Source organism: Typopeltis vanoorti, chromosome 8, assembly GCF_054136105.1.
Source record: "Typopeltis vanoorti isolate ZY-2024b chromosome 8, IOZ_Tvanoo_1.0, whole genome shotgun sequence".
NCBI classification, from domain to species: domain Eukaryota; kingdom Metazoa; phylum Arthropoda; class Arachnida; order Uropygi; family Thelyphonidae; genus Typopeltis; species Typopeltis vanoorti.
This window is the reverse complement of record NC_143556.1, coordinates 149,262,454-149,287,113: the sequence shown is the minus strand read 5'-3', so window position 1 is coordinate 149,287,113 and position 24,660 is coordinate 149,262,454. Positions and strand designations below refer to the sequence as shown.

At 34.1% G+C, this 24,660-nt stretch overlaps 1 protein-coding gene across 1 annotated transcript in view; it reads left to right on the top strand.

The window, feature by feature from the left end:
- The window catches only part of TM9SF3 (transmembrane 9 superfamily protein member 3), a 280,184-nt gene that overhangs the window by 221,997 nt on the left and 33,527 nt on the right, over positions 1-24,660 (top strand). The window contains exon 10 of the mRNA XM_090397004.1: positions 5,585-5,731. Coding sequence (XP_090253130.1) covers positions 5,585-5,731 — 147 coding nt within the window. The remainder of the gene's footprint in view (positions 1-5,584; positions 5,732-24,660) is intronic.

Here is a 24,660-nt window from a genome sequence, read left to right as displayed (position 1 = left end):
TGTCCATGCTTTCTGAACTATGTAGTGCAGCCACTGTAAGACTTTTATACCACCATACTTCAGCATTTCTGGTCGAATATCATCCACTCCTGCTGACTTTCCACATTTTAAGCCTTTGATGACTTTTTCTACTTCAAGTATTGATATGTATTCCTGATTGCATGCCTGTTCAGTGTCTTTTATCACTGTGCTGTCATCACTGCTTTTTTCATTTAGCAATTTTTTGAAGTAATTACTCCATACTTCAAGAATATCTTTTTCTCCTGTTTTCATGTCACCTTTATCATTTCTAACTCCTTTTACTGCTCTTTCCTCCATTCCTAAGCCTCTTCAACAGCCTCCAGAATATTTTGCCACCTTCTTGATATTTATTTTCTATGTTCCTGCCAAAGTCCTCCCATGACTTTTGCTTATCTAGTTTTACAAAGCTAGTTTTTGCTTTCTTACGTTTGTCTCTGTATTCTCTAAGAGCACAAGCTGACTTATTTGACAGGAACTTTTGATATGCTTTCTTCCTTTCCTTCACTGATTCTTTAACTTCCTGCCACCATGGAGTTCTGATTTTTCTATCCTTGCAGACAACCTCACCACATGTCTCTCTCTGTCCTAATCAATCAGGGTTTTCTTCAAGGCTTGCCACTGAATCTCCAAGGTTTGATTACTGTTCTCAAACTCTTTCATTTTTTCTTCAATAATCTTTGTGTATTTTAATCTACAGTTCACATCTGAGAGCTGCTCAATTTTTATTTGTTTTAAAACTTTCTTAAATGTTATTCTTTTCAATATGAAATTCAATTTTATCCTGCTCAAGACTAAATAGTGATCACTTCCAATTTCAAATCCTCTGTATACTCTGGTGTCCTGCACCAGGGAGGAAACATCACTATCAATAATAACATAGTTAATGAGACTTTCTTATTCCTTGCCTCTTCTCTCCATATGAGTTTGTGCACATTTTTATGTTGGAACATGGTGTTAGTAATAACCAGTCCATGTCCTGAGCAGAAATGCAACAGATATTTGCCATTATTATTAGCTTTGCTCTCTTCTCTAAATTTTCTCAAAATATTTTTGTATGTCTGACAATCACTTCCTACTCTGCTATTTAGATCCCCAACAAGGACCAACTTTTCCTTTTTCATTGTGTCAGTTGCTCTAGAGCCTCAAAAAATTACTCCACTTCTACCTTTGTAGAACCTTCTGTGGGACCATCAGCACAAATATCTCATTGTCCAGTTTCCCATTCTCATATTTGCTCACATGATTCTACTTTTGATTGCCTGCCATTCAAGAAGATTAGCCTCGTATTTTGTGTTGAATACTATGGCTACTCCTTCTTTTCCTTGATTGTCATTGCCTGATTATAAAATTTTGTATTTATTGCTCAGAAAGACCTCACGAGCTTTTGTCTTTTTTGTTTCAGTCACCCCTATTATGTTGATCTGGTACTTATCTAATTCCTTAGCTAGCTCCATTTCTTTGCCATTGAGGCTTCTTATGTTGATAGTATCGATCTTTAATTCTGGTGATGTTGAGTTGGGGTGTGTTTTGAGATTTGTTTCAGTAACTGACTTTTCGCTGTTTGTCCTGGTTTCCTGGCGAAAACAACGGGAGCCTTGTTTAACCAGGCGACGCCCTAGCCATAATGAAATTTTTGCTTGCTGTACCATCATTTTTATTTTCGTTTAACCAATAAGAATACAATTTGGTCGGCTAAATCCCAAATTGCCAGCCCATCCTCATTCATTCATTATCCAGATAGATGCCCAATAGGGTGCACCAAGAGAAGGTGAGGATTGGACATTAGGTCAGAAGCCCTATTCGGTTCTCTGCATTCCTTTAAAGGCTATGTGGAAGTATCCTCTCAGTTATACAGCTTTGACCCTTAAGCACCCACCATTAATGATTGGCTTATTAAATACAATGTTTCATCTTTTTTGAGTAAAAATTAATTTTTATCAGTCATTAATTTTTAATTAACTATCAGTTTAGATATGTCGATCGTAATTTAGGTTTGCCTAATAATATATTATAATTATCTTATTGAGTTATTAACCTAGTGTAAAATTGAGCAGGGGCACCAGTCAAAAAAAAGGTTAAGAACCACTGAGGTATACAGAGGAAAGAAAGAAGTTTGGATAGAGGGCTACGAAGTGCAAATTTTAAATTTTTTGATAATTTTCTATAATGTTGGCGAAATGGAGCTGATATCCGATAGAGAGATAAAGCCTTTTACATCAATAGAATCTTCAGAATGGTTGAGCAGGTGGATTAAATACCAGCTTATTAACAGTCTCTCTTTCTAGAATAATCATATTTCTGAAAGGTTGTGAGAAGAAACTGTAGTTATTTGGTGACATCTTCTTCCTTACTGAGAAGGGAGCAAGCATGTTTTTCTAATGTAGAAATGATTCCAAGCTTTTGGGGCAGATAGAGCATGATGAAGGTATCTTTTGGTAAATGTGGGTTTTCTATAAATATTTCTATTTTTCTGTTTCCTAGAAATTTAAGATTATAGTTTTGTTCACTTCATCTTCTCATCTCCTGATTATAAGATTTGCCTAAAATGTACAGGTGAAATGCTTCATTAAGATTCATCTTGGAATGCATTGATTCTCGCATACAAGCTTTCAAAAAGTGTTATCAGACTCAACCATATCCTATCTTGAGAATTCTGAACATTTTGTTTTAATTGTTTAATTCATGCATCTTCAAAAAATGAAATTATGGCTGGTTTTGATGTTATTTCCCTATTTGTTACGTGTCTATAGAAGAGGTTTTAATTATTTTAAAAGATAAATTATCAAAAAAAAAAAGTTACATCACTTCTGACCCATTACATAACTTCTGGTTACTTTCTTTTCAAAAAATACTATTTACAACCAGAACTTCAGCTTGGTCATGGGCAACCCATTATCTCCTATATTAGCAAATTTATATTTAGCAACTCTTGAGGAAAAAGCAATTAGTTCCTTCCCATTAAAGTCAAGGTTATGAAAAAGGTACATATATTGGCCACCGAATTAGATACCTTTATGCAGATATACATAAATGTCACTTGCACAGCTTATATGCAAAATACGTGGTCAGGTATCTCATCACATGTTCTAGGCAACAATTTAAGAATGATGCTGATCAGTAATCATCAGTAGTGTTGATCGCACTGGGAAAAAAGGGATCTTTTGGAGTTCAATAAAGGACTTATTGTGGGTTTTCCTGTCTGGCTGGAACCACTATTTTGAAAACAGCAGAGCTGAATGGTTTCTCCAAAGGTGGAATATCCTGTGTGTTTAATCAATGGAAAAATAACCCACTTGCTAGTTTGAGAGGCATAACTGTGGTCCTGAGATGGTATCAGGAACAAGATTGCCATCGTTTAGAAGACTTGTACATCTAGAATTTCCTGGGTGCAGCAATTAACCAAAGTATTTAATGGAAGTTCTGTGCAACCCATATTTCACCACAGGGAATTGAAGAGGATTGGTATTAGCAGTCTCATGCGTATACAGAAACCACTGATTTCGGTGAAGAACCAGAAAGTTTCTAATTCAGTGACCAGTATGTATATATTGATGTTTTCTTAATTTGGAGCCACAGACCAGATTCCTTTAAGAAATTCCTGAACCATCTCAACAATCAGCACCCAAGAATAATACAATTTACTACGGTATTAGTAAATTGTATTGTTGACATCCAGGAACGATGTCTTTGACATCGTTCCTGGATGTCAAACTTACTTACTCGCATGTCAGAAAAATTGAAGATCTCTATTTATAGAAAACGCACACATAGAAATAGATATGTTCATGCACAGCTCATTATTTTCTGCACCAAAAGCTTGGGATCATTTTTAAATTAGGTAAACGTGCTTGCTCCCTCCTCATTGAAGAAGAGATCACCAAAGAAGTACAGTTTCTTCTTACAACCTTTCAGAAAAATGGCTAGCCTAAACTAGTTGTTAGTAAGCTGGTATTTAATTCATCTGCTCACTGTTTTGAAAATACTATTGATGTAAAAGACTTTACATCTCTACCAGATATTAGCTGAATTTCACCAAAGTTAGCTAAAATTTTCAAGAAATTTAAAATCTACACTTCTTTTACTACTCCATCCAAACTCTGTTCCTTACTCAGTGCACTTAAACCAGTACAAGACATTGTAAAGTAGTTTACCATCTTCATTGTAACTGCAGTGTGCCCTATTTTGGTCATTCAGAGAAATCCATTGAAGTGCATATGGAAGAGCACATGAGGGGCATCAGGTATGGCAGAACTAGAGCCAGTGTACTATCTAATCAGGTTCTTAATTCTGCTCACCTGAACAATGAAGATTCTATTACTCATCGAGTAATCTGGAACAAATCAAAAATCATTTGATTTGTAGTTGCTTTAGAGAAGAATGATCAAATCAAGAGAAGTTCTTCAAACCAGTCCAACTTAATACTAACCATAGTCATAACCTATCTGTCAGTCTTCAGCTGTCCAATTTTGGTGTATATGCAATCATGCCTGCGTGAATGTGCCCAACAATCCAGAATGGCTTCATATGTCAGCCATCATTTGCAACTTAATTTGTAGCTCTTGTTCACTTGTAATGTATATTGAAGAAGCTAGACCTTGTAGTAAAGAGAGGAAATTGATGTACAAGTTGTCGGTGCTGGGCAACCACTCACTGCTGTCCATCATGAGAAAGTTTCCTAATATGCTGAAAAGCAAGATTTGGTGTTCTTATTTCAGGAAGAACACCACATCATACCAAAATTTACCTCTACAACCGTATCCTTCAAAAGGTGTATTGTGTCAGCAAAGTTATATGGATTTACTAAGCTTTTACTCTCTCTCTCTCTCTCAGGCTCATTTCAAGATACTCTCTTTGTATGCCTTGCAGGCCACACTGACAGCAGGATGACTTACAAGAGAATGGCTTCTTCAATCCCTGGGTTTGCAATTCAATAGTGTAGGATATTGTTGGGAACTTAGATCTCTTCTGGTCCTACATGTGGAACCATAGCATGTAGCACTTTCCAGTGAGAAGTTGGAGAAAGAAAAAAAAAAAAATTAAAATGAACAGGGTGGTGATTTTACACTGGGTGACAAAACTTATCTCCCACCCAAAGACACTCAAGCATGTTCATATGTACAAGAGGATATGAATCCTCATTATGTTATTTGTCGACCAGCAATTATTTCTATCCATTCATGCCAACCAGGCTAGCTTGTTATTACTTATTATATCACTTAAGCAAAATTTCTTATCCGCCTATTCTCTATATGGGGGGGGGGGGGAATTAAATCTTTTCTTATGCTATTATATGGGAGGGAAAAAAAAAACAGTGGAAAAAATTGCTGCAATAATTCTCCTCCTAACCATCTAATAATAAGCATGCAGGTTATAGATGATAATTTTTTAAAATTCTTGATAACAGATTTTATTGTTTTCATATGTTAAATGAAGTTTGTTTATTAAATTGTTCTCTATATATGCATTACTAGGAATATTTCCTTTTATTCAGAAATGTATGTCAATTTTTAAATATCATAACATTACAGATGTTTAATTTTGATTATTATTATTAATATTACAGGTATTTTATATTTACTTCATTTTGGGCATACAAGATATATTATGTTTATGGCTTCATGCTGCTTGTATTTGTCATCTTGGCAATTGTTACTGTTTGTGTAACAATTGTATGCACGTACTTCCTCCTGAATGCTGAAGATTATAGATGGTAAGTTTAAATGTTTACTCTAGAGCAGTGGGTAGCAACCTTTTGGCTTAGGATCATGCAGTCAAAGTTCATTGTTTGCCATATGCAGTGGGTAACTCTGAGTAATAATTATTAAAGGCCATTAATGCATATAGCAGTTGTGGGATGTAAACCCTGCTTCTCCTTATGCCTCATGTGTATTTTGAAGCTTGTCTTATGTTCATCTGCTGGAGAGAGTAAGCAGTCATTATGCTACTGTAATGTCTCTGAGTTAATATTATTACTGCTTCACATCAGATGCTATTTGTAAAGGTAGGTTTGTTCACATATTAGGAGAATTTCTCTTTTCAAAATATGAATTTGGGGGGGGGGATCAGAAACTTTCCTAAAGAAATTATTGTAGATTTGTTTGTTTTTTTGATAAGAATAAGAGATGAATAATTTTTTGCTTACTTTAGACTTGAGGAGAGTTCAAATTTCATGCTCTAACTTCATAAGCATTATACATTGCAGAGTTTTCCATTGTGTGATGTTTGATCATCTAAGTGTGTGTGTGTGTGTATATATACCTGAAGCTTGTTTCTTTAAACTTTTTTAAACTAATTTAGCAAAAAATTTGTTGCAGAAATTCATAAAGAACATTTTTATTCATTTCAAAATTTGTTTTTGATACACTTTGCTTCTGAAAATGTCAATTTCATATGTATGTGTAGTTTAATTTGAGGTATTTTTATTTTCAGCAAGCTACCATTAAAAAAATTCTTAATATTTTTCCAGAGATCCACTTTCTTCACGGCCTAGTAATTCTTGAATATTTGGCTGACATACATTTAGGTATTCCAGATGAGGGTTGTCATTTTACTCCTAGGTGACTAGTAAAAGCATTTAGTGAGCTGAATTCTGGCCAATATGTTGCTCACCACTGCTCAAGAGCATTTTGAAAAATTTGAAAACCAAAAATTTTATAAGATTGACAAATTCATTTTTGATTATGTACACACATCAGTGGCATATGCATGCAGAGAGAGTCTGTGCCAAAGACATAAAGATGAATATTCATGACTAATAGTATTACTGTCATTTGGATGAATGAAATTTTGTCATCATATTTTTGTTACTAGCTGGCAGTGTTGGGAGGAAATAACTAAAAATTAATTTCATATAAGTTGCTCTTTTCCCTTCTTCAAGGTAAATCAGTGCATAAACTTTCTCCATCCACTGTAGCAAAGCACTGCATATACCTCTGGTACAGTGGTAAAGATATATGTGTATATCTTTCAGCCCAATCAGCAAAGTAAGAATAGATACTCATGTTAGAGGCTTAATGGAGTAAAACAGTGCCAAGACAGGATTAAATATTAGTTTTAATCCTTTCTCAGAAATGTTTCACTTCAAGTCAGTGCTGTTCATTGCTCTCTCAGTGGGAGAAAAAAAATTTAAAAATAATATTTTAACCCTTTCTCAGTGCTGTTTCACTCCATTAAGCTTCTAACAGGAGTTTCTCCTAGCACTTAAATCTTAACCACATGGATTAAGAATATATACTTTGTTGAGTAGAAAGGCTTATGTGTCGGCAGTTCATTTTGAATTTTTTTTTTTTAACAGTTTACAACACAAGACAGTAATTAAAAGTAAATATATTTATTTACTTAGTTGCTGATATTTGCTACTTTTATATCTAGCCTCTTCAGAATACAGTTGTCACAGTATGCCAACAGTAATGGGACCAGTTTAAAATTGTAATGGATAACTCAAAGAACTAACATCCTAATTGGTGCTATCTATTTTTGGATAAATAAAGAAGTTAATGCATTAATTTTATCTCAGAATTAGATTTTTGTAAATTAATAGTCATAGTTTCTCTCACACTTGTAATGGCAAGCTAGGAACAACAGGCCATGCCATGAACACGTCTTCATACAGGATTAAACAAAAAAAGCAAAGCTATAGAGAAGTCATTACAAGTAGAGTGGCTGTTTTTGGAGTCAGCAGCAGCTGATTGAAACAACATTCCCAAACCCCAACAAGGATGGCTATATCAATTTACTAAAAATGTGGGAGATAGTTCATTTTCAGATCAAATTAATGCTTGTTAACTCTTCTTTTTATCCAACAATTCGGACTTTAGTTTCGTATTTTCCATTACAATTTTAAACTGTCTCCACTATTAACTAAATGTTGTTGTTTTGCATACCATGACAAACCGCACTCTGAAACTGGCTATAAAACCAGCGTGTTATCAGCTACTAAATAAATAAATATATTTATTTTTTTATTATTACTGTGTTGCGAATTAAAATCATTAAAAAAAAAAAAAAATTCAATACACACGTGTTTTCATTTTTAGTACTTTAATTCAATGCTAAACAAAATCACTAATCATTTAATGAATAATGAAGTTTAAAAAAACAGCTGGTATAAATTCCTTGCTGTTGAGAACTAAATGCAAACATAACTTGATTCTTATACTTATGTTTAATTTCCATGAATATCTTGTTTTATAATGAGAGATATGGGTATAAAGATTAGGGGTGGGAATAATGGGATGTGAGCTGTTTCAACTGTGTGTTATCTTCGGAGCTCATGGGAAAAGTGAATGAAGTGTGAGCCACTTTTCCCATCAGCTCTGAAACGGCTCACACCCTGTTACTCCTACACCTAATCTTGTTTCATCATATTCTATACTTCTCCTTTCCCCCAAATTTCTATCTTTCACCTTCTTGCCAAAGAATTCAGAGTCCACACACACACACACACACACACACACACACACACACACACACACAGCAGTCCTAAAAAAACTCAAGGACTACATTGTTACCCTTCTTTGAGATATTACTTTTCAGTTGCAAAACAAGATTCCTTCTAACACTAATCATCCTTGTGTCTGGGCTGCCGACTGGATGCCATTCCTTAATTTCAGAAGTTTTGCAGAATCTGCATAAACATCTCTACATAATACAGTTGGCTACAGTCATAATGCATTTCCAAGTTTTATTGCAATCACATCCACAAGAGGTTGTTCAATCTGTAGTGCATGAGTGTCACCATGGATAGGCAGAAAGGTGAAAAGAAGAAACTTGTTAATATTGGACTCAAACAACTGTAGATTGTACTTTTAAATGACAAAATATTGCAGTAAGATTGAATGGAGATAGAGAAAAAATTTTTTGAGAGGTTGGAGTTGAACTGTGAAGAGGTACTGAATTGCTGATATACATGTTTTAGTAAGTTTAGAAGAGAGTGGGAAAATTATCAGAGCCAGTTCCACTCTTGGAATTGTGGCATTCTTGGAAATATTGGAAATAAAAAGAAGTGAGGTGGGTTAGAGATGTCATTAATCAATTTTAATTGTTTTCTCCACTGTTGAGTAAAGAATTCTTAGGAACACTATCCCAAATATACAAACAGTATTCCATAGATGGATGGAGTTTTTTGAGTTGGTCGAGGTAAAGTAATATCTTAAGCAAGCAGAAGCCTACTTTTTTGGATGTGAGGCAGCATTTGTGATATGTTTATGTCAAGAGAGATGAGGTTAGAGTAATCCCAAGAATCTTGTCCAGAGATTTATTTGTTAGCAAAAGTAAGATTTGAAGAAAAATGTTATTTTTATGAGAAACAAAACAGGATTATGTTTTTCTATCACTGAAATTACAAGGTTATCATAACGTTATTTAAGAATGATTTAGAGATCAGCAGTTATGTTGCTCAAGGTTCAGTGATTTGTATAGAGGGCTGTATCATAATGTTATCAGTAAAAACACACAGACCATATGGCAGGAACTTACTTAATAGGCCTGTGTGCAAAATCTGATAAAATACCTTAGAGATATTAAGGGCATCAACCTGAGGTTGCTCAAACTTTTTCATGGCATTTGTCCAAAGCAAGATCCCCTGATTACCAGTGGCCAAATCCATACTGGCTAACAGTTATAGTTGAGCCTTCAAGGTAGCATAGAAGTTGACTTTTAATGGTTTTCTCCATTGCTTTAAAAAGACAGCTGAGTAAAATTAGATTTCAAGCATGGATTGAATATTGATCGATTTCTAGGCTACAGACTAGATACTTATTGAATAGGATGAATACAAAAGCTACACAGAACAGGAGTGAACTCTAGAGCAATACAATTGGAGAAATCCAGTACAATTAGAGAAATGCCATTAGGAACAGGAGGCTCCTTAATGAATAGTTTTAACAAGCTTGATGGATGTCTCCTTAAAAAATCAAAAGAGGAATTGAATGTTGTATGGTAGGAATACTTATTTCTGATATATACTTATTTCTGTGTATGAATTAGAGGAAAAGTAAGGCATGAGATTGTTTTCTGTAGATAACCATTTATAGGAACCATCCAAGTGCAAAAGAAGTTTAGGTATCGTTTAGATTATATTTTTGGTCATTCAAACATATAATTAAAATCAAATATATATTGATCTTTAATTGACCATGATTTATAAACATCTAATACCAACAAGTTTTGCCGACGGGGCTGTCCGGCTTCTTCAGTGCTTATGACGGTAAGAGAAAAAACTCAAAGTGGTACAGAGAAAATGGAGTAACACTATCATATAAATTAAACATTAAAACGGAACGCATAACATTACATGCATGGAGCATGTTGTGTTAGTCACCGTTATGAAAGCACGTTCTGTAGTTTTGAGCGAAATTAAATTCTGGCAGACTGAGTGATCTTATTAAGGTTTTCCATATGTCAGCTATTATCATTTCCTGGTTTCTATTAAGATTTTCTCCAGAACGGAGGACTACACTATAACGACTTCCTTGAGAAAATCTTAACAGAAACCAGGGAATGATAATAGCTGACATATGGAAAACCTTAATAAGATCACTCAGTCTGCCAGAATTTAATTGACTAACACAACATGCTCCATGCATGTAATGTTATGCGTCCTGTTTTAATGTTTAATTTATATGATAGTGTTACTCCATTTTCTCTGTACTAGCTACTTTGAGTTTTTTCTCTTACCGTCGGCAAAACTTGTTGGTATTAGATGTTTATAAATCATGGGCAATTAAAGATCAATATATATTTCATTTTAAGTTTAGGTATTGTTGGGATTTGGTACAAATAGAAAAAGAAGTTGAAGATTTTGATGCTAGCTGATTGCACTAAGGCTTATAATTATGGATGAGAGTCAGAGTGGAATGGAGAATCAATATTTCCATACCAATATGAATTTTTTAGTGATGGATTCAGTGTAAATGTTTGATCAGAAGTTTATTTTTCCAAATTTCTTTCTTGTTAATAATTTATCTTTTACTATTTCTGCATTGTCCTCCAGCTTTTATTATGTTATTATTTTTATTTTTTCTTAACTATGTACAGAAGACTATTTTCTTCTTCTTTTCCCCCCTCTTCAGGGGTATAATACTCACTGAAATGTCATTTGTTCTTAATTTTAAACTCTCCCTCTTATTACATTATGAGATGGATTATTTTAATTCATTACTTTGGCTTTTGCTAGTATTTGTTTACCTACCCCAAAATAACTACTGTTATAACTGTACTTATTTTGTTCCTTTGAGGATTGTTTTGTTTCTGTGAATTGCTTTTTCTGTGTTTTCTTTTGTGTAAAGTGTTGTTTAATCATATTTGCTATACTTAGGTTTCATAGAATATTTAATCACATCTTCCATTTTTGCAATTTTTCCCCCCTTTCTTTTTGGTCTGTAATATTATATTCTGTTTGGGAACATGATCTATTTAGGAACCTGAAATTAATGCTAAATTTCCTTTCAAGTGATAAACTAGTTCCACATGGTGACAGTCCTATTAGTAGGTTTAGCCCTTTTTTTATGTTAATCCCATTAACAGATGGTTGGAAACTTATCATAGTAACAGCAAAAGCTGTAGCATATTTAACCACAACTGTTTCATTTTTGTGATTTAGATTCATAACAATTTAAATTTACAAATTAATTAAACAATGGATAGACTAAGAGTTCAATAAGCCACTTTCCCTTCTACAAGCCATTTCTGACTTCCAATAAACAGGATGGTGGTGGTAGTCTCACAACCGTGCTATAATGGGAGTTGAAAAGCAGACAGCTGCACATTCGAAATACAGCAGAAATAGAGAGAATTATTGTGTGTAGCTGATTATTAAAAAGGTATAATTCTTGAATTGTAAGAGAATTTGCTGTATTTTTCTCAAATAAAAATTTCATTTTATGAATTATATTTGAATATTTGCCACTTATTGATACTGATATTAGTAGTTAACCAAGAACCTAACGTGTCATTCTTGTTGCAGGTAAGTACAAGAACAGTATTAAGCTTAAATGATTATTTTCTTGAAGATAGTAAGATCCACTGTAATCTCTTGTGTAAATTAAAATATAAATGTGTACATATATCTCAGCTTCCTTTCATATTAGGCTCAAGGACCTGACATGGCTAAGTCACCTGGCTTCTTAGCAATTGATTTTTTTTGTGTTCTGGATTTAAAAAAAAAATTTTTTTTTTTTATTTGAGAGGGGACTTTGATTTTTTTAAGGGGAAATCCATTGGCTAAAAAGTTGTCCCAGATGTGATCGAATAAGGCTGCCATGTCAGGAGGAAATAGTGTATGAATTAGTTCTGAGGTACATTCATGAACAGAGCTATATCAGACCTCGCCAAGAGGTCAGTGTCTAAGTCTGAAAAGCAATATTTCAAATGTACAGATTTTTTAACATGGAGCAGTTTTAAAAATACTGCCCTAAACTCGACATCTCTCAAACCGACAATGTGTTCATCATTTGGCTACATGATGGGAATACGTCGGAAACATTTCTAGCACACCTGAACAGCTGAAACAAAGGATCTGTTTCACCATAGAAAAGGAAAGTTGTCACATTAACCACCTAGCAATCTGATGTTACCATGATTTGAGCTAAATGACCTAGAACCATTTGCTCAGACCATACTAGTCTATCCACAGAAATCAATTACATCTGTGGCTCCTTTTTAGCCAATGGCTTTGCTGTTGGGGGGGGGGGTGAACAGTTTGGGGTATGGACAGAACACTGCCTATATCTCCCTACCTCCAATCCAAAATGTAAAAATAAATTGCCGTTCTGTATATCTGTGCTACCTCAGAAAAACTCTCATGATCTCCAAAGGACAACATTGTTTTCTTTCATCTCTGCAAGTCACAACACCTCTGATCCTAAGAAACTTATTAATGTGTATTTGTGTGAATTGTATAGCAAATTTTACTGAATTGCTGGATTACAAATTTCAGTTTGAGGATGAAACTTCATTTTTTTTTTTATGTGGTTCCTGTCCACAAAACGTTTTTTGTAAACCCACAGTACATTTGTACCATGGATTAGATAAGGATTGTTTTCCCTATTATTATTAATTTTATATATTTGTATTTTTTTATTTATTACGTAGTCTGGAAACTCTGCTCTAGAGACCAAACATGGAATGTTTCTAAGTCACTTCAGGTCTCCAATAAACAGGGGGATGGTCTCTCACTGGGCGATGATATTCACCTACCATCTAAAGACGATCATAAACATCTATGTTCATGGCTGGGTTCAAACCCACAGCTGTTAGTAGGAGAATGAATATGCTAAACATTCAGCCAACCAGGCTGGCAACTTACTGCATCAGAGAATTAGCTGAAAAAAAATGCGTAGAAAAAGCGCTCTGGCTGCTGGCCAAAATTGAACCCATGTCTTTCTTCTTTAGACCCAACTCAGTCAATGGAGAGGAGGAGAGTCCACATAGCATTGGCATCAAAATACAAATGAGATCTGCATGTGCAGAATGTCCTCAGTCATATAAAGCTATTAAATGAAAATAACAACTAATAACAAAAAGTAACAATTAATGCCATGCTAAATCTGCTTATTTTTTTATTAATATTATTACTGTATTTTGATGATAATCCCATAGACAAGAGATTGCTCTTACAGCGCATTAATATTCTGGATGGGCAGAAAATTGAAGAAAAATGTGAATAAATAAGATTTATATATATAGCATGTGATACAGTGGATGCCAAACCCTTATGGATATACGGCACAATCTTATTGAAGTGATATACAGTGACCCCTGTGTTATCTGAACCTCACTTAAATGAATACACATAACCAAACTCACTTAAATGAATAAACACAATTATATATTTCAGAACTGCTTAGTTCTGTGTTTTGCCACCAGAAATGGAAAGTTCCCAATATTGGTTGTGACTGGTCTGCTTTGTGTATGTAGGCTGCTTAAGGGCAAATTGATAATTGCAGTTATTTTTTATAAACATAGGTTTTAAATTTCTATTCCTATATCATAAATATTCTCATTAACTATATTGCAATAAGCTTTAAGGCATGTAGACAGATATGAAATGTTTTTTATTTCATTTTTACTTTTAAATATAATACTGTTCTGTTCTTTGGGTAGTAACATTTTGGTTTGAGAATAAAATTGCTAGTGATCCATTTTGAAACACTGTAATTTATGTAAAAATCATGCTGTCTTTAAAAACCTTTGAAAAACAACCTGCAGCATGACTTATTTTCCTCTACTGAGAATAATTTTATGTCTGTTATTATAGCATCTATAAAAGGTATGAATACTCAGAGTGCAAAAAAAAAAGTATCTGTCAAGCATTACATTTTGTATGTATCTGCTGTTCCCTTTATTTCTGAGATTTTATATGAAGTTAAACCTCTCATGACATAAAGACAATGCAAGCACGTGTGTGTGTACATCTCTAGAAAGTATACAATAGGAACAATATGTATATGTAGTAAAAATCCATGTCATCATTTAATATTGATATAATTTTTGAAATTATTGTTTGTGCCAAACACATTTAATTTCACAGATTTTTTTGGGACTCTTCAGTCTGCATTTTCTGGAAATGGTTGCAAAAATCATTCAGATGCAATGAACATATTCTTGAATATTATTATTATTAAGAGAGACCTCCAGGGAGTCAGGGACTCATTGAGGGAGGCCATATGCTAGCTGCACCAGCTATCATACTTATTCTTGAATTCATTCACGCTGCTTGCACTCACAACATCCAATGGTAATACATTATAATCACACACCACCCTATGAGAGAAGAATGTAGCCTGCACCCCCTTCTTAGCAGCATTCATTCTCAGCTTCCAAGGATGTCCTCTTGTCCCTTCCCCACCCTCCATAAAATGAAAAATTTCATCAGCTGAAAATCTTGTATGTCCTTTCAGAAGTTTGTATATCAGCTAACACCTTGTATTCCCTTATAGGGAGTAGGCGAGGTCTTTATACCCTATCTAGTTTTTGGAGACTGAATGGGCAGTTCAATCTCCACCGGTAGCCAATCAGAGATAGCTGGCCCATGTCTCACTAATTATAGCAGCCACTGATGAAGAGGCTGGCAAACAAGTGCTGCCATCTCTTGGTACCTAACCCTAACAAGATATGTTACTGTCTGAAATAATGTGAATACTGTCGATTTTCTTGAGTTTACGGGACGAAAAACTCGCTTGCCTGTACCAGAGATCGATTAACTCAGGAACCGGGCGAAGAAAGACTTAGAAAAAGTTCCCCCAGTCGGCGACTAGACTTGAACTTAAGTCTGACTTCGAGCGACCAAGCGCAGAGGACGCAAGCGCCACTTCCGCTGAGCCACACAGGCCTCTTGTATAAGTCTCAATCATATTACCCCTCTTTCTCTTGTTTGCTAGTGCCTGCAGTCTACAAATTCTCAATCTGTCTTCATAATCGGTATTCCATAATCCTAATATAATTTTTAATACGCTCCTTTGCACTCTGTCCAATATAGAACCACAATGGAAATCAGGAGATCAGACCTACGCACAATAGTTCAAGTGAGGTCTTATCAAGGCCTTGTAAAGAGGCAAAATGACATCCTTATCTTTACATGTGAAGATTTGTTTTAGCATTGAAATTATCTTTTGAGTTGTATTTGCAATCTTTGCCACATGACCCCTGAACTTCATCTTCTTATCTATTAACACTTCAAGATCCCTAGCCTAATCCCACCCATATAATACGACATTGGATATCTAATCATGCCAAAGTGAATGACTTTACATTTACTGACATTAAACTGATACCCATTTTTTGATGCCCACAATTCCAGTCTATTCAAATCATTCTGCAAGTACTGCAGATCAGCAGCATTCCTGACCATACCTATACCTATCTTTGTCATCAGCAAATAGCTGTATGTTGCTTGTCAGATCCTTCCCAATATCATTAATGTACAAATTGAATAACAGTGAACCAATCACTGATCCTTGTGGTGTACCATTGGTTACCTTAAATCTTGCAGACTCACATCCCCCGTATACCACTTTTTTATATCTGTCAGTCAGCTACCCTCTTATCCATGCTAATATTCTATGACCCAAACCCATTTTCTCCAATCATGCTGTATTCTGTCCAAAGCCATAGCAAAAAAACCAAAAGTATCATGGTGTATCCATTCCCCCCCTTCTCTAGTTCAATGGTAACATTGTTATAGAATGTGAGCAAGTTGCTAAAACATGACCTTCTCTTAGTAAACCCATGTTGCTCATTGCAGAGTGGAGATTTACTGTCAGCCCATTTCAGAATGTGAGCACTAACCAATTTTTTCCAAAATCTTCACCACTCCTGAGATACTAATTGGTTGATAGTTGAATTTATCAGTCTTTGCATCACCCTTGTGCAATAGAATTACCATACATTCTCTCCATTCCTGTGGAATATTCCCTGTTCTGAGACTCATTAAACAACCTGGTCAAAGGAATACTAACCTTTGTCAGTATACCAAAACTTCTAAATTATTTCCTGTTATAACTGTTTTAATTAAACAGTTCACACTGTACTTCACTTTTATTGACTGATAAGTGGGAGCCATTTTATTTAATGTCTATTACCATCCTATGATTTATCTTGTGGTTTGGTTGTGAATTCACGTTGTTATCCATTTCATAATAACACATATTTCTTATATGGCTTACAACACACATGTAGAAAAAAATATAAAGTTTGATTCAAAACCAATATATTTCATCCAATGTAACATGGACATTGTCAAGGTAAAAGACTGGCAACTACATTCAAAACGTGAATCACAGGAATGAGTTGTGTATCATATGCTTACTCGCTTGTCTCTGTTACAGCTGAGGTTGATGGATTATTAGAGAGGGATACTATTAGAGTCCAAAGGAACACTTGTAAAAGTTTTTTGCAGATTAAATAACCAAAAATAAAATTTTAAAAAAAAAATTGCATTTTAGTCATTTCCCAAAACTTTGAGATTGGCTTGGAGTTAAGGTTTTGACAATTTCATAATATTTCACATGTTTCAAGGAAATGACAATCAGATTTTAATCTGCTGGAATAAAGAATCTTTTTCCAGGTTCAAAAGAACTTTTTGTATAGTGTTGCTGGCATGGGAACAAGGCCAGATTTTTAGATTCTTAAAAAGCAATACTCTTAATGTTCTTGGATTCTAATCAAAACTTGGTAGTGTGTATATCCTGTGAATGTTAAGAAAGAAGATAGCTTTTGATGTATGAAGGAATTATTTAGATTAAATTTGCAATGAATGCATGCTGCTTGTTCAGAATGTTTTTTTCACATTCGATTGTAGTTTTGTCAATGGATGGTAACTATCAATAATTTTCTAAATGGTAATTTCTTTGTAACTGCTAGACATCAGAAAAGCAGTTCTATGTAAAGGACTTGTGATACTGGCTATCTTTCTGGGATGAATGATGGGATGAGTATAAGTCAGTGCATCTGCCAGTAAAGGTTGATGTCTAACAGTTACAACAAAACTATCATTCAGAAAATTATTCACAGTTATCATCAATCAACAAATACTTTGGTGTAAAAAGACAATACCCTACCTTAAAGGAACATCTGAACAAATAACATGGATTCTCTGCAAATTCAGTCTAAATACTTCCTTCAAACCAAATCAGAAAGTGTCTTATTTCTTACCATCCACAAAGGATAGGTTATCATCTCTCTCTCTCTCTCCTTCCCAGGCATCTATTAAGTACAATGCTCATGTCGTCTTTCTGCTTTGGACAGACATGTTACTTTGCTTTGATTAGAATATACGAACATCAAGACTGTATTGCAGATTTGGCAGACTATCTTCATTCCTGAAATTCAAATTTCATCTTATATAAAATCTTCTGAACCATAACTGCTCTGATTATATGCCAGTCTCAAAGTATTGGGAAGTAATTACTAACTGTTCATAATATATTAAAAAAAAAAAAGTTATTTAATCTGCAGAAACTTTGACATTTGTTCCTGTTAACCCTAATAGTGATCCTGTCATCTAAATACTAGTGCATGCAGAATGAGTAATGTAGTACGTGCTTGCGTCTCAGACGCAAGCACGTACTACATTACTCATTCTCATGATTCATTCATAACTTATTTTAAATATATTACTACACCAATAAAAACTAAATTAAAAAAGAAAAGAAAAGATGGTAATTAACTGGCTTACATTTTGCTGGATTTCAAACCAGCATATTCAGAGCAAACAGCATGTTACAGTTTATATATGGCAATGACTATGTGAACCAATTAAAACTGTGATGGATAAAAGATCTAAAGTTGTAATTTGATGCTCTCTGATGTTGTGTAAATGAAGTATTACAGTTGTGTAGGAGTTGATCGTAAGATGACAGTCTGCCAACTATTTGGCAAATTAATGCAGCCATACTTGTAAAATAGGTTAGGAGAATGCTTCTTAATCTTTCTGATTTATAACAACTTCTGGATGGCACACTTGTTTTCTTCCAACTAATCTTGTATGAAGGGTGTACAAAGCATGGCCTGCCAGTCCCAACTTACCATAACAAACGGTAGTGAATGTATTATTATTATTATTATTATTTACAGCATCTCCATGGAGTCTGGAGACTCATCGCGAGAAACTCAAATCAACCATCATACTTCTCCTTGAATCCATTCACGTCAGTGAACTTGCAACCAATTCTGGCAATGCATTCCACTCATTTGCCACTCTCCATGCAAAAAATCTGGTCGTGCACCCCCAACTAATCACACTCTTACACAATTTCCACAGATGGTCCCTAATTCTCTGACTATTTGTCATATATTGAAAAATTTCATTTGCATCAGTTTTATAAAACCCCTTTAATATCTTAAAAGTTTCCATCATGTACCCTCTTTTCCACCTGTCAACTAAAGTTGTAACCCACAAACCTTAACTTATCCTTGTAGGGAGTGTTCCACAGACCTGTCACCATCTTGGCCACTTGTCTCTGAATCATCTCTACCATGCCCTGGTCCGCAAGAAATTCAGATGACCAAATCTGTTCACAGTAGTTAAGATGTGGCAGAATCATAGCCTCATAAAGAGAGATAATAACATCATTATCTTTACTTGTTAGTCCTAGTCTATAACAGTACCCAACAATGTATTATGTCCTGTTTGCCTCTATCTCACACCTCTCAGCCTCAAATGAACCATATCCCTCACACCTAATATCCTCTTTAACTTCTAATTTTATTGGTTAGGTCAGCATCAAAGTTCTGTTTAGATGTTAGAGTTCACAGAAGATATGAAGTAGTGGCCACTTCCTCGTTAAAATAAAATTAAGATTTGTAGCCTAAATGACTACAAATAATAACAGAAAGAAAATTTAAAACATTTTGTTTATAAAACTAGATTATGAAATGACACAAATATACAATGGCTGTATGAAAAAAGAAGTAATCAATATTTAGATAAAATAAAACGAAATAAAGAAATAAAACGGCTTAATATAAAAATTATATTAAATACAGCAACAAATGAAAGCTTAAGACCGAAAATTCAATAAAATGAAAAAAACTGAAGATATGGGACGATACAATCAAAGAAATAATCAAAATGAAAAAAGAAGCATATCGTAAATGGTTAAGCAGTAAAAGATTAGAAGATGAAATAGCGTATAAAAGAATAACAGCCTGAGCTAAAAGAGAAGTCAGAAAAAGACATAGAGAATTATGGAAGAAACTTGTTTCTAATTTAATAATCAACTTGATTATTAAACACCAAATTGAAATTCAGAATTTCTATACAGAATTGTGGACAGATAAGTGGCAAACATTTTAATGAAAATGAAAAGGAAATAACTAAAGAAGAATTAGAAATCAGCCTGAAAGAAACAAGAAATGGAAAATCACTTGGAGAAGATAAGTTAGGTTCAGAATTATATAAATATGCAGGAATAAAGAAAGACTTATTATTCTTAAATAAAATCTATTCAACAAGCACCAATAGAATAGAAAAAGCAGTAGTGATCCCTATCTTCAAAAAAAAAAAGGTAGTAGAGATGACCTTAAAAATTTTAGAGGTATATGTATTCTAAATTCCTGAATTTTAAATAGCAAACTAATAAAATATTCCGAAAACTTGAGAAGTACAGAATGGATTTAGAAAAGGACAATCATGTTTACACCTTACCTTTTGCCTAATAATAATGGAGAAAAGAAGATAATACAATTTAGAAACACATATTACATTTATTGACTTTGAAAAAGCATTTGATAAAGTTAAAAGAAGTATTTTATTCTTAATGCTATCATAAATATGTGATGATGATAATCAAATACAAATAAGATGAAATTATGAGCTATCATATCCGAGAATGATAAACCAAGGAGTCCGACAGGGATGTTCCTTTTCAGCAACTCTTTTTAATATTTATATAAATGAAATAATAAAATGGAATAAAAAATTTCCATCAAGGTATTAAACTTTCTCTTACTATGAACAAAAAACATTCCTTTTTGCTGATGACCAAATAATTACAAATTCTGAAGATAACTTACAGAAAGATATTTTCAATTTAAATGAAATAACCAACGATTTGGAATGATAATATCCACAGAAAAAGAAGGCCTTTAAAGAACAAGATCCGATAAGAATAAAATAGTAATAGATAACAAAATTTTAGGCAGGTGAATTCATTTAACTACATAGGATGTATGATTACATACGAAAATGAAAAAGATGTAAACCTAAAAATTGCAAAATATTTAAAAACAAAGGTGTAAATAACTTATTATTAAAAGACCAGAAGATAAATGATAAAATATACAAACAGCCAACAAGTTTCACTAGCCACTGTCTAGCATTTTCAAGGCTGAACTGGTGTGAAAACAAATGCATTGAGTTACATTTCAAATATACGCTTTAGTAACTGTTAGGCCGTTACATTTGATCATTCTGTTTGAAGGCGTGCATGTGTTCGAAAGCTTCAGTCAGATTCCGGTACATGACCACGTGTTTTGTAGTTTTTTGCATATTGTAATTCTGTCGAACTGAGAGAGAGAGATGATGAGATTTTTCCATGTCTTTAAGAAACAATACCCTGATTTCTATTTAAATTATTGCCTGTGTGTAATACCACAGCTGCTTCTTTTTACATTGAGAATGACTACAGATACAGAACTTTAAAAGAAGCAGGTGTGGTATTATGCACAGGCAATAATTTAAATAGAAATCAGGGTATTGTTCTTAAAGACATATGGAAAAATCTCATCATCTCTCTCAGTTCGACAGAATTACAATATGCAAAAAACTACAAAACACGTGGTCATGTACCGGAATCTGACTGAAGCTTTCGAACACATGCACGCCTTCAAACAGAATGATCAAATGTAACGGCCTAACAGTTACTAAAGTGTATGTTTGAAATGTAACTCAATGCATTTGTTTTCACACCAGTTCAGCCTTGAAAATGCTAGACAGTGGCTAGTGAAACTTGTTGGCTCTTTGTATATTTTATCATTTATCTTCTGGTCTTTTAATAATAAAAATTATTTATTTTAATACATCGGACCAAATATGTACAATTTAAGTAAACAAAGGTGTAATTAACTTGATATTTAAACCTAACAGTTCATAAACAAACCAGACTAAAAGTATACAATACATTACCCCTACCAGTCCTATTGTATAGAAGTGAAATCTGGACAATAAAACAAAAAATAGAGATTAATAACAGCTGAAATGTAGTTTGTGAGAAAAACTTCAAAATATATTATATTTGATCAAAAGAAATGAAGAAATTATGAAAGAATTAATCTAGGAATCAGTAATAGAAATAAATTAAAAAATATAAAAATAAATGGATGGAACACATTGAAAGAATGAAAACAAAGATTACCAAAACAAGCTTTAAATTACAAACCACTAGGAAAAAAAAAAAAAAAAAAACCAGGACGTCCTCTTAAGAGATTCAATGATGATTTCCAAGGCCGGAACAGCCACTCTAGGCTTAAACCATTGTAAAACACGATGGTGATGAACTCTGCAGCTTTTATCAGCATTATCCCACCTCCTGTCCTGTTTCTTCTATATTCCCTGAAAATACTATACCCTTTGCATTCTGTCCCTGTAACTATATCATTTTCAGTCAAGCAGGTCTAAGTGATGCCTATGATTTTTGGCCAAGTAGAGCTCACCAGTGACAAACTTCTCACCCTTATTCGTGATACTTCTTGCATTTGTGTACATGGATTTCAACATCCCTTTGTATACGTAGTTATCCTTGTGTGATGTCATTACCAACCCATTTAAATTGGAAACCTGTGAAATCCCATTTGGCATTACATAAGCATTACTGTACCTATACTCATTTATCACAAGGGGTGACTAAACACGTGCTAGATTTCATCCTCCCTAATATCACCAGTTTCCCTGGTTTTGCATTACCACACTCTCATTAAATAACACTTTCTCCAAACATTGAACTGCAAGAACCATTCAAATGCAATCCATCAGGCCTATACAAGTCCTTTCATCCATCAAGCTCACTCCACACATAAATAAGCTGCACACAATTTCACCTGCATCTCATTGGCAGTCGTGACCCTTCTCAGTTCTGTCCTGTCATACTGAGGCAGCAGTCTCACAATCTTTACTTTCTTGCTATTCATTTTTGCTTCAACTATCAACTCTTTCATGTCTTCTCTCATTGCATATTTCTCACTTTTCAAATTATTTGTGCCAGCTAATACACTCAACTCGTTCACTTCATTCTTCTACATACTTACTGCATCACCAACATCTTTATCTTTGTACCTGGAAAGGATGCTTTCATCATTTTCTCATTAAGTACACCTCTTATCATTGAATCCCCATACAATACTATCTCTTTTCTCCCAGTCTCTTGCACTTTTATGCTTTTCTGCATTCATTCTTTCTTTCATGTCTTTATGTTCTCTAAGGCAGATGTTAACAGATTTTCTTGTCTGTCAATAGTAGGCTAAGTTATAGGGAATGTCATACACTCCAGGATATACTAGAGGATGGAGTTTGTCCTTAGGAAAGCAGATCAGAGCTGCTAATTTGACTCATGGTGTCGGATGTACTTCAGATATATGGAATAGGAATGGTGATGTTTTGTTCTTGTGAATTTGGAAAGGGGGAAATAACATAGCTGTGGCCATTGGCCAAGAAAGTATGACAAAGATGGTTGAGTTCTGTGGTAAGAGCTGCATCATTAGAACAAATAGTCTTAGCTTTGCATGTGTGTTTTTAGAATTTCATACTGTTGGGCTAGATGATGATGTGATTGTTTATGTAGATATTTTCCCTGGTGTGTTGGCCTTCTATAAATGGAAAAGATGAACTATCTGAAAGGAATAACTAATTTGTCAAGAAAAGGCAAATAGTTCTTTTATTTTCTTTCCACTGTGAAGTGAATTTTTGGATTGTTGGCTGTTAAGTTACCAAAAGAATCCATAGTATCTTGCTCATGGGACAGAATGGCAAACACATCACATGATGGTATCTACTTGTGTGAGTAGATTTATTGCACTCTGAACCCATGAGGGAGTCATCTGATTGCCTTGTAACTAGAATTCATGAAGGCCAGAGTCTCTTCATTTTTCCATTTTAAAAGTGAAATTGATTTGAGTATGGATATTGTTAAGGAAATATAGGAAGTTAGCCTGTGGAACATGAGGCAAAATAACAATATGTGCCATCCTGTCATTTCCAACTCTTGATGATCTTGCGAACAAAGTCTCCATCTCCCTTGGTCTCTTCTTGTCTTTTCTTTTAGTAATCTAAATTCAAATTAGTATGGTCCTTTGTCATCCATCCCGTTCTTTTGCAGTCTTTCTCTTCTTCTCATGCTCTGTCTTCCCTGAAATAACTACCTTTTCTAATGATTCATATGCTTGCATAATATACCCAAAGTACATTAACTTCTGTTTAGTAATCATTGCTTCCAAGGAGCATTCTTACAATCCATGGGATTCTTAAGTCTCCTCCACATCCACTATTCTAATGAGTCAGTTCGCTTGCTGCCTTTCTTCTTATCGATCCAGTTTTCACATCTGTACATCACTACTGGAAATACCAAAACTTTGACAGTTCTAACTTTTGTGGACATCTTTCTTTCATAATTTTCCTTCAGGTTTAATGTAGCTTTTTCCCCCATAGCTATTCTTTTTAATTTCGTCTTACATTGACCATCATTTCTTATTCTGGATCCCAGAATCCTAACTTTAAACCACCTATATTTTATCTACCTTAATCATAAATTTATCCAGACTGCCAGAAGCCATCACTTTTTGTTTTTCTGATATTTAAATTAAGCCCAGCTTTTTTTCTTTCCCTTCTAACCACAAGAATCAACTGTTCCAGATATTCTTTAATTTGCACTCTAAGGGTTGTATCATGTGCATATCTTCAATTATTTATTTCCTGCTGGTCCTTTGTTCTAGTCAGCCTTTTTCATAATACATATTCACTCTAAATGCTAAAAATATAGGACAACAATATACAATCCTGCTGCACCTCTTTTTCCACCCAAACACTATTTGTTTTTTCTAAAGACTGATTTTACTGAAGCTTGGTAGGAAGAGATGCTCAGGTATTACCATTGTCCTCATCACATCCTACGGTCTGTTATAATCCACACAATCAAAAATTCTTATCAA